General features: G+C 41.0%; 1 protein-coding gene across 1 annotated transcript; it reads left to right on the top strand.

Moving 5' to 3' along the window:
- The first annotated feature begins 11,509 nt into the window (after window positions 1-11,509).
- Window positions 11,510-13,072, top strand: NDN (necdin, MAGE family member). The gene has a single exon (XM_082840251.1). It carries the CDS (start codon window positions 11,579-11,581, stop codon window positions 12,554-12,556), a length of 978 nt encoding a protein of 325 aa, XP_082696377.1. The 5' UTR covers window positions 11,510-11,578; the 3' UTR covers window positions 12,557-13,072.
- Window positions 13,073-13,291: the final 219 nt, after the last annotated feature.

The raw sequence follows: 13,291 nt of genomic DNA, 5'->3' as shown, positions 1-13,291 counted from the left end.
TGACCTATATTTTAGCCTACAAAAATCACTTTTAATATAAAGATAACCATAAGTTACAAGTAGAAGGGTGGAAAAATGTATACCATGCTAACATGAAGTAAACAAAATCTGTAGTGGCTACAGCAATATTGGACAAAGTATATTTCAGAGCAAAGAATGTTTCCAGGAGATCATTTCATAAATACTCATCAAGAAGATGTACGAGCACTAAACATTTGTACACCTAAATACAGAGCTTAAAAATAATTAAATTAAAAACAGATAGATCTAAAACAGGCAGTAAATATAATTATAGCTGGCAATTTCAATATTTCCCTCTCAAAAATTGTTACAACAAGTAGACAGAAAATTAACAGGAATATAGGAGAGCTGAGTGAGAGTGTAAACCAAATTAACCTAATTGACAGTTATATAACATGCTACCAAATGCTAGAGAATGCTAAAGAATACCCATTCTTTTCAAATGTACATGTAACATTTGCAAAGATAGACCATATTCTGGGCCACAAAAAAAAAATTCTCGACATATTCAAAAAGGTTGAAAAAACACAAAGTATGTTATTCTCTTTCCACAAAGAAATTCAATTAAGAATCAATAATGGGATGATTTCTGCAATATCCCAAATATTTAAAAACAAAATAACATACTTGCAAATAACTCATTGACCCAAGGGGAAAAATAGTCAAAGGGAAAATCACATCAAAATGTGTGGGGTGTTGTTGAAGAAATTCTTAGGAGGAAATTTATAAGATTAAATGTGTATGTTATAAATAAGAAAGATCTCAAATCAGTGACCTCATCTTCCACCTTACAAGAATTTTTTTTAAAAAAAGAGCAAATCATACCATGAGTCAGCAGAAGAAAGGAAATAATAAGTATTAAGAAGCAGAAAATAGGGAGATAGTAGAGAATATCAAAGAAACAAACAAAAAAACATGATTATTTGAAAAAAATCAAGAAAATTGACAATTCTCTAGCCAACCTGCTCAGGATCAAAAGACAAAAGATGCAAATCACCAATATCAAGAATAAAGAAGGCGACAACACTACAGTTTTGAAATGTATTGAAGGGACACTAATGGAATATAATGAACAACTTTACAGTCATTTATTCTACATATTAGAGATGGACAAATTCCTTGAATGGCACAAACTGCCAAACCTCATCCAATAAAAATATATAATCTGAATATTTCCCTTATATATTAAATAAATGGAATTTGACTAAAAATCCTTCTAAGAAAACCCTTAGAAACTGAGAGAACCTTTAAACAGAAAGATCTTAAGATTTGTCTAATATTTGAAAATTGATTAATGTAACTCACAATAGTACAAAATATAAGGATAAAACATATTATCTCAATCGAGTAGAAAAATATACTTGATGAAACAATGCATCATATCCTTGTAAGATTAAGAATAAGACAAGAATGTCCCATGTTACTAATGGATGTTCTACTCAGTGCAACAAATCAAGAAAAAGAAATAAAAGACATGTGGACTAGACATGAAGAGATAAATAATTTTCATTCTCAAATTACAGCATCATCAATGTAGAATAGCTGAGGGAATCTACACACACACTCACACACAAAAACCCTATTACATATTATACTTAATATGTTGTATTAGTAAGGTGCTAGGATACAAAATCAATATGAAAAAATCAATTATATATACATATATATGCATTAGCAAAATAATTAGACTTTTTAAATTAAAAATATTTATAATGGCATCAAAATCATGAAATAAATAAGGATAAATCTGACCAAAATCATAAAATACCTGTACACTGAAAATTATGAAATATTGATGGAAGAAATTAAGGAATACCTTAGTAAATGGAGAGATTTACCAGGTCCATAGGTCAGAAGATTAAAGAATGTAATTGATTTCAAAATCGTTTATATAGTCTATATGATCCCAATCAAAATCCTAGCAGATATTTTGGTAGAAATTGACAAATTAATTCTAAAAATCCTATTGAAATTCAAAAACCTAGAATAGCTAAAATAACCTTGAAAAAGAATAAAGATGAAATCCTAATAGTGTCTGATTTTTAGAATTATGATAAAGCAATATTAATCAAGACAGTGTGCTATTTGTTTCAGATAGATAGATCAATGGAACAGAATAGAAATCACAGAAATAGAATTGCACATGTATGGAAAACTGAATTTTGACAAAGTTGCAAAGGCACTTTAGTGTTGTAAGAATAGTCTCCTTGATAGAATGAACTTCAATCCATAACTTATTCCATATACAAAATTTGAGTCAAAATTGATAACTATAAAATATGCCATTTAAATTGTAAGTGTACCCCCAAATTAAACCTAAAACCATAACACTTCTATAAGAAAATTTGGAGAAATTGTTTGATACCTTGGTCTAGGAAAATATTCCTTAGCTATGGCATTAACAAGCACAATCCCTTAAAGAACTGATATCCCTGATATTTATCAGTCCCTGATAAAATGTGACTTTATCAAAATAAAAAGACATCTGCTCTCAAAAAATTCTGTTAAGATAATAAAAAAGGCTAACTGTAACTGGGATAAAATATTTGCAAAGCACACTTCACCAAAGATGACATGTGGTTGATGATAAGCACATGACAAGATGGTCAATATTAGTCATTAGGTAAATGCAATTAAAACTACAACGTGATACCACTGCACACCTATTAGAATGGCCAAAATTTAAAATGACTGTACCACGGGTTTGTGAGAATGTGGAGGAACTGGTACCCTCATGTACTGTTAGTGGGAATGTGAAAGTTTACAACTTTGGAAAAATATTTTGGCAATTTCTTGAAAAGTTAAACATTAACCTACCATATGATCTAGCCATGTCATTTCCAGGGAGAGAAATGAAGGCATATGTCCATACAAAGTATTTTACATAAATGTTCAGAGCAATTTTATTTGCAACAGCTCTAAGCTGGAAATGGTCAAAATGTTATCAATAGAGTTAAACAGAGTGATTAAATGGTTAAACAAACACATTTGTGGTATATTCATACAATAGAATACTACTCAGGAAAAAAATGCATAAACTCTTGGTATATGCTATAATATGGATGAATCTTAAAATAACAATGTTGAGTTAAAGAAGCCAAATAGAAAAAAATATATACTGTGTGATTCATTTATAAAAGATGCTAAAAAATGCAGACTATTGTGACAGAAAGCAGATCATTTGTTACCTGAAAGTAAAAGTGGGTTGGGGTACAATTACAAAGGGACATGAGAAAACATTTGAGGGTCATAAATATTACCTTGACTGGGGTAACGATTTCATGAATATTTATTTATTTGTCAAGGTATACCCTTTAAATATATGCAGTTTATCATATATCAATTATACCTCAATAAAGCTGTTAAAAATATAAGGCTTCACCTGTGGAATTAATGGTGAATAACTGAGAAACAGCAGAGCTAAGATTTTCAAAGGCACATATTAAACAGTATCTATGCCTATTTGTCCCCTGCCCCATAATGTATGGGCAGAATCCCACTGACCTGGAGGAAAACTTACAGTTCTACACCCCTGTCTTCTATGGAAAAAAAAAAAAGCCTTCTCTCACCTTTCCCAGGAGAGTAGAGAGTTCAGTCCAATGAGGGCTGCAGTAGGCATGGGGTGAGAATGCATTCAAGTTGTCATCACAGGCTGTGGTATAATTAAGAATTTGTCTGGTCTTTGTTCGAGGTTCCTGGCTTAGAACTCGAAAACCTTTGTAATTTCATGAGTGACAAGAGTGTCCTCGCTATGTTAATGAGGTGCGTCATGGGGGGCCAGTGAATTGCTTCCAAGTAGGGGCTGGTTACCAGAAATATCAATCATGACTAGAAGGTTGGGGCTTTCATCTTCCAGACCACAAGGGTGGAGAGGGTGGCTGGAGACTGAGTTTGATCACATGGCCAGTGATTTAAACACTCATGCCTACACAAAAAGAAACCAGTAAAAACTCTGGAACTGAAGCTCGGTAGTGAACACGTTAATGTCCTGAGAGGGTGACACACCCTGACCCCACAGGGTGAGGACATGGAAAACCTATGCTGGGAAACCTCCCAGACCTTGCCCTATGTATATCCTTCATAATAAAACCATAATCCTATATGTAGTATTCTTAGTGAGTTCTGTAAGTCCTTCTAGTGAATTGCGGAACCTGAAAGGGTCATGGGAACTTCCAAAGTTATAGATAGTTGGTCAAAAGTGTGGGTAGCCTGGGAACCCCTGAATTGCAGTTTGTTTCAAAGTAAGGACAGTATTGTTTAAGACCTTACCCTTTAACCTGTGGGGTCTGCACTAACCCTGAGTGGTAATTTCCAGAACTGAATTGCAGTACCTGCAGTTGGGGTTGAAAGAGTACAAGCAATACAATAAATGTAAAGCAAAATGGGGATCATTTATCTCTTTCATTGATACATTAATGGAAAGGGAGACATATAAGGCCAGCATTATAAGATTTATTTTATCTAATTTTATATCATTATGTAATTATAAAAATTAATCCCTGGCCATCAATGTGAGCAGGTAGAAGCAGCCATTCTAATAACTAAGGACTCAGATGTAATGAGGATGATGGGGTCCCATTTTCATGAAATGAAGAGCCTTTCTTATTCCAAAAGTTAGTACCTGAATGTAAGATCCTAATTTATCAGTGGTTAAGTGGGATTTGAGGCTATTTCCCATGGGGCTCCCAAAGACAGCCAATAGGACCTAATGATATTGAGACAGTGAACTCCCCTCCTCCTGAGGCCAGCCTTCTGTAGGTCACTATGACTGTACTGTACCAGACACCAAGGAGTTATGAGAAATACTAGACTTGGACTATATCTAACATCTCAGTTCATTGTCTCTGAACATGAAAGAATCCATGTGGTTCCTCGTAAACCCCAAGTTACTCTATGTAATTTTGAAATCATCTTTTTATTCATCCCTCCAAAGGGCTCACCTTTCGGAGGAAAAGGATTTTGCTAAGATTCTTTCTTCCATTGATTGTTTTCAAGCACCCAGGCTGTGTCTCCACTTCTTATACTAATGAAATACCTGGAATCTCAATTTTCGTAACAGATTATTAGCCCCTGTGGTAGGTTGGAAAATAGCCGCCACTCACCCCCACCCCCCACAAAGATATCCATGTCCTAATCTCTGAGACACGTGAATGCTACTTCAAATGGCAAAAAAACCCAAAAACAAAACAGAGTGTCCTTGCAGACAAAGATTAGGCTCTCAAGACGAGATGACCCTGGACTTCAGTTGGGCCCTAAATCTAATGACTAGAAGACAGCAGAAGGAGATCAAAGATGGAGCAATATATGTGGTAGACAACTCTGTGAAGACCCACGTTAAGGTGGAGGGAGAAACTGGAGTTATTCTACCACAAACCAAAGAATGCCAGGAGCCCCCAGATGCTTGGAGGAGTGAGGAAGGATTCTCGCCTAGAACTCCAGTGGGATTGTGGCCATGCCAATATCTTGATTTCAGATTTCTGCTGCCAGAACTAACAGGGAATAGAGTTGTGTTGTTTTATCCAACCCAGTTTATGGCAATTTGTCACAGCAGTCCTAGGAGACTGTTACTGGGGAAGATTTTAATTTCAGAAGATGTACTGCTCTCAGTGTAGGTGATAAACTGTAAGTAAATAAATAAACAGTGAGAAGATGCAGCAGAAGTTGACTGTGGTAATCTAGGTGAGAAAGATCAGTGGGAAATTGTATCAGCATGCTGAGAGAATGGTAGCAGTGGAGCTTAGGAGGTGAGTATTGTGTGATTCATTGGATGTGAGGATAATCAGTGGCATTCTCATTTCTTTCTGGGAAACTGGATGGACAGTCATGATATGTACTGTGAGGCAAGGAACATACAGGCAACAGAAAGATTGAGAGCAGCCACTGATGAAGTACAGTACATAGAATGTTGAATTTAAAGTTCAAAGTCATAATGTTCAGATGTCTCTTAAGCAGTTCAATATCCAGTTATAGACCACAGAAGAGACATCTAAGCTGAAGAAATAAATCTGGGGCTCATCAGTGTATAGACATCAACTTCAAGGTCTGGGAGATGGCACTGATCAAGGAGAACATAGGGTGAGGAGATAAGGGGACATAAAAACCTCAACTTTTAGGAGACACTTAAAATATTTGAGAAGGTGTAGACAGAGGGTTCTCAGCTGTCCCAGGAGTTGTGCATATGGAGAACTTGGGACTCTCTGGAAGAATACCTATGGCCTGGGTGGGGTGTGGACCTGTGTTGCCAGTATAAGTGAGGAAGCCAAGAGTGGGCTTAGTAGATAACTTGATCATTAAAAGGATAATAGTAAATACTACAAACACCAGTACACACACAAAATTAGCAACTTAGATGAAATACACCAACTCCTTAAAAACCACAAAGCACCAAAATTCACCCAGAATGAAAAAGATAAGCTGATAGGTCTACAATCAAGTTGAATTGGTAGTTACAAACCATTTGAAAAAGAAATTTCTAGGTACTGGTGGTTCCATTGAAAAAATTCTACCAAATATTTTAAAAAGGAATAAAAGCAATTCTATACATTTTCTTCCATAAAACTGAAGAGTGGGGAACATTCTCCAAGTTATTTTAAGAGGCTCTTATATCAAAACCAGATAAAGGCCATGCAAAAAGTGAAAATTATAGACCAATATCTATGATGAATACTCACATAAGCATCCTTAACAAAATATCGGCAGATTAATGCAGCAACATGTAAAAAGAATTACGCACCACAAACTTGTACCCTGGGTCTGACTGAACAGGATTTATCTTCACGAAGATGTTGAAGATGAAGCAATCTATTTTAACAGGTCCTAGAACAGGTCCAGTGAGAAAAGTCATATGATAGTCTGGAAACAGGCTTACATGACCTGGGCTTCTTGGTCAGCTCTGTCTTTCCTCACTCCTGCTTGTAATTTTCAGTGGTTCTCAACTAGAGACCAGACTGCCCATAAAAGGGTTTTTGGCTGTGTAGGGGGAAGGTATCTTCTTTTTCTTTTCCTACACTTCTTTTTTGCTTTTCCCATGTCCGGAAGGCATTCATATGTGTGTTGATAGGGACAGAGGTGTTCAGATGTTGGTACTTGTGTGGTGTGCATTATGGTCTCACACAATGAAAAATTGTCCCACTCTCATGCCAGGACTGTTCTTTTTGAAGAACCTTGCTCTAGACAGTCTCTCAAGGTGGTGCTATTTACCATGTTTATCTCCCAAACTTCTACTGTCAGTCCAGGCGTCTTTCCTGAGACATACATACCCAGATACCTGCTGGGCACGACCCCTCCCTCTTCCCAGGTACATCTCTCCGAATAGTCTCAGGAAGTGGTGCCTCCATATCCTGGATCCACAATACTGCTCAATCCCAGCCACCCTGAGACAGGATCCCAGTGGTCCCTGGTATTCACCATCTCCCTTCACCTTTCCTTATTATTTACATCCCTACTGAGCATCCATTGCCTCTGTTCTATTCTCTGCAACAACATTGTGCCTCATGAGATATGCATGGCAATATAATGCATGATGATTATTTAATTACTAACTTGTTTATTTGCTTATGGCCCTTTTTCTCCACCATTTCTCCTCACTGTGGATTGCAGAGACCACTTCTCTCCTTCTCATTTATTTCCTCAGGCAAAATAACTGAGATGTAGTGTTTCATAAATAGTTGCATAATGAAGATGAAATGCAAGCAATCATCCATTTTTAAGTGGATTCCTGTGAAAACTCTCCTAATTGGTCTCTCTGCCTCTGCTTCTCTACCTGCCCCCAACTCCAGACTTAACTCTGATTCCACTTGACTTTTCTAAAAGACACTCCTGACCCTGTTAGTCCTTGAGTGCTGGCAGGCTGCACTGTGGGTCTGGACAGGACTAGAAGGTCTCCGGTTGCAGAGGTGTCTTTAGGCCTCAGTTGGACAGGCATGCACAGTGTCCCCTAGGGAGACTGAAGGGGTGAAGGGCCAGGGTTGTGTCCTCTCCCTCACCCTCCCAACTGCGGACAGCAGCACTGCCTGTCCTCACTTCTTATTCTTTTCTAATTAAAAGGGGCCAGCCTGTCAAACAGTCCCAATGTGATTGGTTTCTCCCCTGACAGCTACTTTTCTAAAATGCAAATCTTTCAGGCACATGATAGACATTGCTCAATATTTGCTGAATGCATTAATGTAAGTTCTCTGTCTCAATTCCTTGGCCTGCAAGGCATTTGGGGCCCCTCTGGGGGCTCCAAGGTGGGGTTGCTGCCTATGTGGACAGGAAAGAGCCAGAAGGATTCACATTTCATTCGGGGCCTCTGGGCCTCTGCACTGTGAGCATGTACGCTGTCCACGGGAGGCTCTGGGGTGACCCCCCCTCCCTCTGTTCGCTATGGAAACCAGTGCCAGGACAGGCCTCTCCTCCTATTCCTGAGTCTGCCAAGAACAGCCTATTCCACAGTTGTGTAATCTTTTCCACATTACAGAGTTTGAAGCAACCCACCAGCAAAACTGTCCACACTAGAATATTTTATGTTAAAAGTTCTCCATATAGTTCTTGCATCCATGGAACGTCTATTTAAAGAATCTTGATTTAAAGAGTGGCCCTTCATGAGTTTTATGGGGAGAGATATTTTGCAACCTTCAGGCCTTTGCTTCTAAGCTGCTGGCCCTAAGAGGACTTATTGCCCACATCGAATAGCGCCAACTCTGAAGATAACCTGTGAGCCTAAATTAGACAGTATTTGGCAAGGCAAGGCATCACTGGAGCTCCAGACCCAAATCTTGACCCTTGAATTAAAGAAGTTTTGGATGCCTCATGAGTACTGACTTCCTCTTCCATCCACAGTTGTCATCTGCCTTTTTATCTTATCTCTCTGAAGGTCTGCATCTCTGGGTTACGGAGAGACACATTATTAGGTGTTACTATCAAGCCACCAAGCTACTGTCCTCTCCCATGACACATCTGCAGGTGCACTTTCTCTATTTAAGGGATATCCCAAGCTTTACATTTTTCCACCCCCTCTCCATGGATTTTCTTTTTATTGAGAAATGCACCCTCTTCAGCCAATCTTTTCCTGGAAGAAAATGATATCACATTAGCAGGTGTACAGTTGGGCTCCAATGGTGAGCAGCACTAGGGGTTTACTCTGTACTTGGTTTCAAACTTGGCATCAATTCTAAAGTTTTAAACCCTCTGAGTATAATCCATCATAGTGATTCCAGTCCACAGGCTCTGGGATAGTATTAAACAACCCTCCCAATAGAAGAAAGGTGTGGAGTGAGCTGTGGCAGAGGTAGGAGTTTACTGTTGGCCATGGGAAACTTCACCAAAATGAGGACAAGTCCAGCTCAGGCAGCAGCTGAAACACAAGCAATTCTCTGGCCAGAGCTCTGTTATCCCACAGCATCAGGAGCTCCTATAATTTTTAAATTGTTGTTTGTAAAATTGCTTTCCTACTTTTTCTATATAGTGTTATTTGTTGTGCTCAAGCTTGTGATCATTAATTCATTAAATCTAGGAAGGTGAAATAGGAGGATTTAATTTTCATAATCTCACAATGGCAAAATTATGGTCCATGGCTAAAGTTGAGCTGAGATTTAAATTATAGGCTCAAACATTTTCATTATTGAAAAAATCTTAAACGAACACAATCATTAACCCAAACAGTTAGAAAAAGAATAAATATCCAGGGCTTCCCTGGTGGCGCAGTTGTTGAGAGTCCGCCTGCCGATGCAGGGGACACGGGTTCATACTGAGCCTGTGCTCCACAATGGGAGAGGCCACAACAGTGAGAGGCCTGCGTACTGCAAAAAAAAAAAAAAAAAAAAAAAAAGAAGAAAATTAGAGGAGATAAAATGCAAGAAATGAGGATGAGTTTAAGAAGAATGGGGGCAATCTATTTGAGTCATTCTTACATAATTACAAAAAACTAATATAACTGACACCACCCTGTAAGATATTTTTAAAAAATAGAAATCTATAAATTAAAGAAGAAAATGATGAACAGGAAAAAAATCCCACTGAGACATATCTGAATGATCTGTAGGAATTATCCTCGTGAAGTAAGAGGTTAAGGGGTGCTATTGGACTGGTGTGGGAATGGTCCTGCTAAAGGTGATACAAGCATGAAAATCCAAAGATAGAAAAACAGCATGGAAGACCGTTTGAAGTCAATCTACCTGAGAAAAAATAAAGTGAAAAATGAGAAAGGGGATATAAGCAAATAAAGAGAGGATTCTAGAAATGTCAAGACAATATTGTAAATATGCTTTGGGTTTCAACTGACAATAACCAGACTCAGGAGGGCATACTTAAGAAGCTGTCGGCTGGAGGAAACCCAGGAAGGGTTGAAAGACCACATTGGCTCAGACCAGGGTTGCTGGTCATCCTCAGGAACCTTGGATCCAGAGGTTCCTGCACCTATTCCTTTATTCAAGGATGCTTCTCTGGGAGTGTCAGCTTTGTCTTTGCCCACTGCAGATTTGTTTTCTAAAATTGAAAAAAACCACCAATATGTTACATCTCATGTCGTTGGTCATCTGAGAAAGTCTGACATATACGATGTAGGGGACCTATGTTAATTAAAAAGAAAAAAGTCTTGGGAGGGATTTGGGTGTGGTTGCCAACATGGGACCAGTCAGTCTCTGTGAAAGGTGGGGTTGGGGTCCTGTGAGAAGGTGAAGTTTCCACAGGAACAAATGTGGAGGTTGCAGCAGTCATAAGGGGAAGGAAGATCCTGGACAAACAGGATGAAAGCCATCATACAAGTCTGTGCTAATAAATACGGCAATCTGTGTGATGGGATCCTAATGAAACAAATTAAAAATTACATCAAAATCACCCAAGGGAAGTGGAAAACCAAAATCAATGACCATTAAAACACTAAGAACGTCATTAGTATATTACCTTCAAGAAAGTTTCCACTGCACACAGATTGACTACCTTCTGCATTTTTCATTTATAACCCTTGATTTGGTAGGGAATCAATCAATTTTTATTACTATTCCTCAGAATTCCAATCTCCCACATCTTTTTCAGAGTTTACACATTTTCTTGAGCAATCCTGACTGTTCTCTGTTTACATTCTCACACTTGTCCGAAAGCCAAATTGACACACCAGCCTAGGTCTTGCTCTGGGACTCATCTCTTAACTTGATTCTGGATATACCCAATTGGACATCTCCTAAGCTTAAGTTACCATCTTTCCCCTTAAACTTGCTCCTTGTCCAGTGCTCATCCATCTCCGCCCCCTCCTCTCCAAGACCTTAGCCCCAACAGGACGCCTGGGGTGGCGGTGGTGATCCTTGATGCCATATTCTAGCGGAGCCTCTACCCTCCTCGGGGCCTCACTACCCCCCACCCCCAGCTCCCTCCCGCCAGGCGCCCCGCCCGCCCGCCTGCCTGCCAGGCCCGCGGACGCGCAGGCGCACTGGCCCGTCCCGCCGCTGCCCCGCCCTGCCCAGCCGCTGCGGAAGGCGCCGCGCGTAGCAACGCGCACTTCCTCTCTAGGAGTCCGAGGAGGGATCGCAGACTCGAAGAGCTCCTGGACTCGGCGGCCGTGCCCTTGCCAGACGGAGCAGACATGTCCGAACAAAGTAAGGATGTGTGCGACCCCAACTTTGCAGCCGAGGCCTCCAACTCCGAGGTGCACAGCAGCCCCGGGGTTCCCGGAGGACCCTCTTTGCCCGCGTCTCAGGCCGCGATCTTCCCAGGGCCGGAGAGCCCTCCCGTAGGCCCGCCCGACGCCCCTTTGGCCTCGCCGGCGCCCCAGGCCCCAAGCGAAGAGGGAGACCCGAAGGCCCTGCAGCAGGCCGCGGAGGAAGGCCGCGCCCACCAGGCCCCGAGCGCAGCGCAGCCCGGCCCGGCGCCGCCGGCCCCGGCCCAGCTGGTGCAGAAGGCGCACGAGCTCATGTGGTACGTTCTGGTCAAGGACCAGAAGAGGATGATCATCTGGTTCCCAGACATGGTGAAAGATGTCATCGGCAGTTACAAGAAGTGGTGCAGAAGCATCCTCCGGCGCACCAGCCTCATCCTCGCCCGGGTGTTCGGGCTGCACCTGAGGCTGACCAGCCTACACACCATGGAGTTCTCGCTGGTCAAAGCTCTGGAGCCCGAGGAGCTGGACAGGGTCGCTTTGAGCAACAGCATGCCAATGACAGGCCTCCTGCTGATGATCCTGAGCCTCATCTACGTGAAGGGTCGCGGCGCCCGAGAGAGTGCCGTCTGGAACGTGCTGCGCATCCTAGGGCTGAGGCCTTGGAAGAAGCACTCCACCTTCGGAGACGTGAGAAAGCTCATCACCGAGGAGTTCGTCCAGCAGAACTACCTGAAGTACCAGCGCGTCCCCCACGTCGAGCCCCCTGAGTACGAGTTCTTCTGGGGCTCCCGTGCCAGCCGTGAAATCACCAAGATGCAGATCATGGAGTTCCTGGCCAGGGTCTTTAAGAAAGACCCCCAGGCCTGGCCTTCCCGCTACAGGGAAGCACTGGAAGAGGCCAGAGCCCTGCGGGAGGCCAACCCCACTGCCCACTGCCCCCGCAACAGTGTCTCCGAGGACTAGCAAGGTCTGAAGGCAGATGGATGGTTTCTGCCCCTCACCAGGGCGGTGGAGGGGTGGGGGTGGGACATTAGAGTATTCAGGATTTACAGTGCAGTATTTCACGTGTAACTTTTAAGTTTTCAGTACAGTGCTTTTATACCTCTTAATGCAATGATGTATTAATTTCAGTAATATTAGGTAGAGTGTAGGATTCATGCATGTTTGTTTATAAGTAAGCTCAGTTGGTGCTTTTGCTTTTGTGCTACCTTTCTTGAATTTTTTGTACCAGAGACGTGCTAAACTTATGAAATACATTGAGACATTTTCCATCTTATTCTTTTACATGGAACGGAGGATGTGTATTGGGTAGACTGGTCCTGGAGAGTTTGGAAGAACTCCCCAGAAAAGCTGGCCTAACCAAGAGAAAAGTCAAGACCCCTGTCTTTGTGATCTCCCTGGGCACAGGAAACATCCATGTGGAGTGTGGTGATGTGGACTGAAACGGGCGCAACATGGGCACACTTTACTAAACACAGATACAACCCCACCATGAGTAAACTTTAAAGTAAACATTAAAGATTCTTGTGATACAATCATTCATGGAAAAGTGTACTTTATCTTTTTAACAAAATATTATGGGTTGGGAATGGGAATTACAAAATGTACAGATACCACTATTTCATCTAATAGGGTGGGGACATCACTATGCATCATGACTCATAAATGTGTGAAGTGTATAGTTTTATTTTCAAAATG

Source organism: Leucopleurus acutus (genome assembly GCF_964270905.1).
Source record: "Leucopleurus acutus genome assembly, chromosome: 1".
NCBI classification, from domain to species: Eukaryota; Metazoa; Chordata; class Mammalia; order Artiodactyla; family Delphinidae; genus Leucopleurus; species Leucopleurus acutus.
The sequence above is the reverse complement of the archived record's forward strand: the minus strand, read 5'-3'. Positions and strand labels throughout refer to the sequence as shown.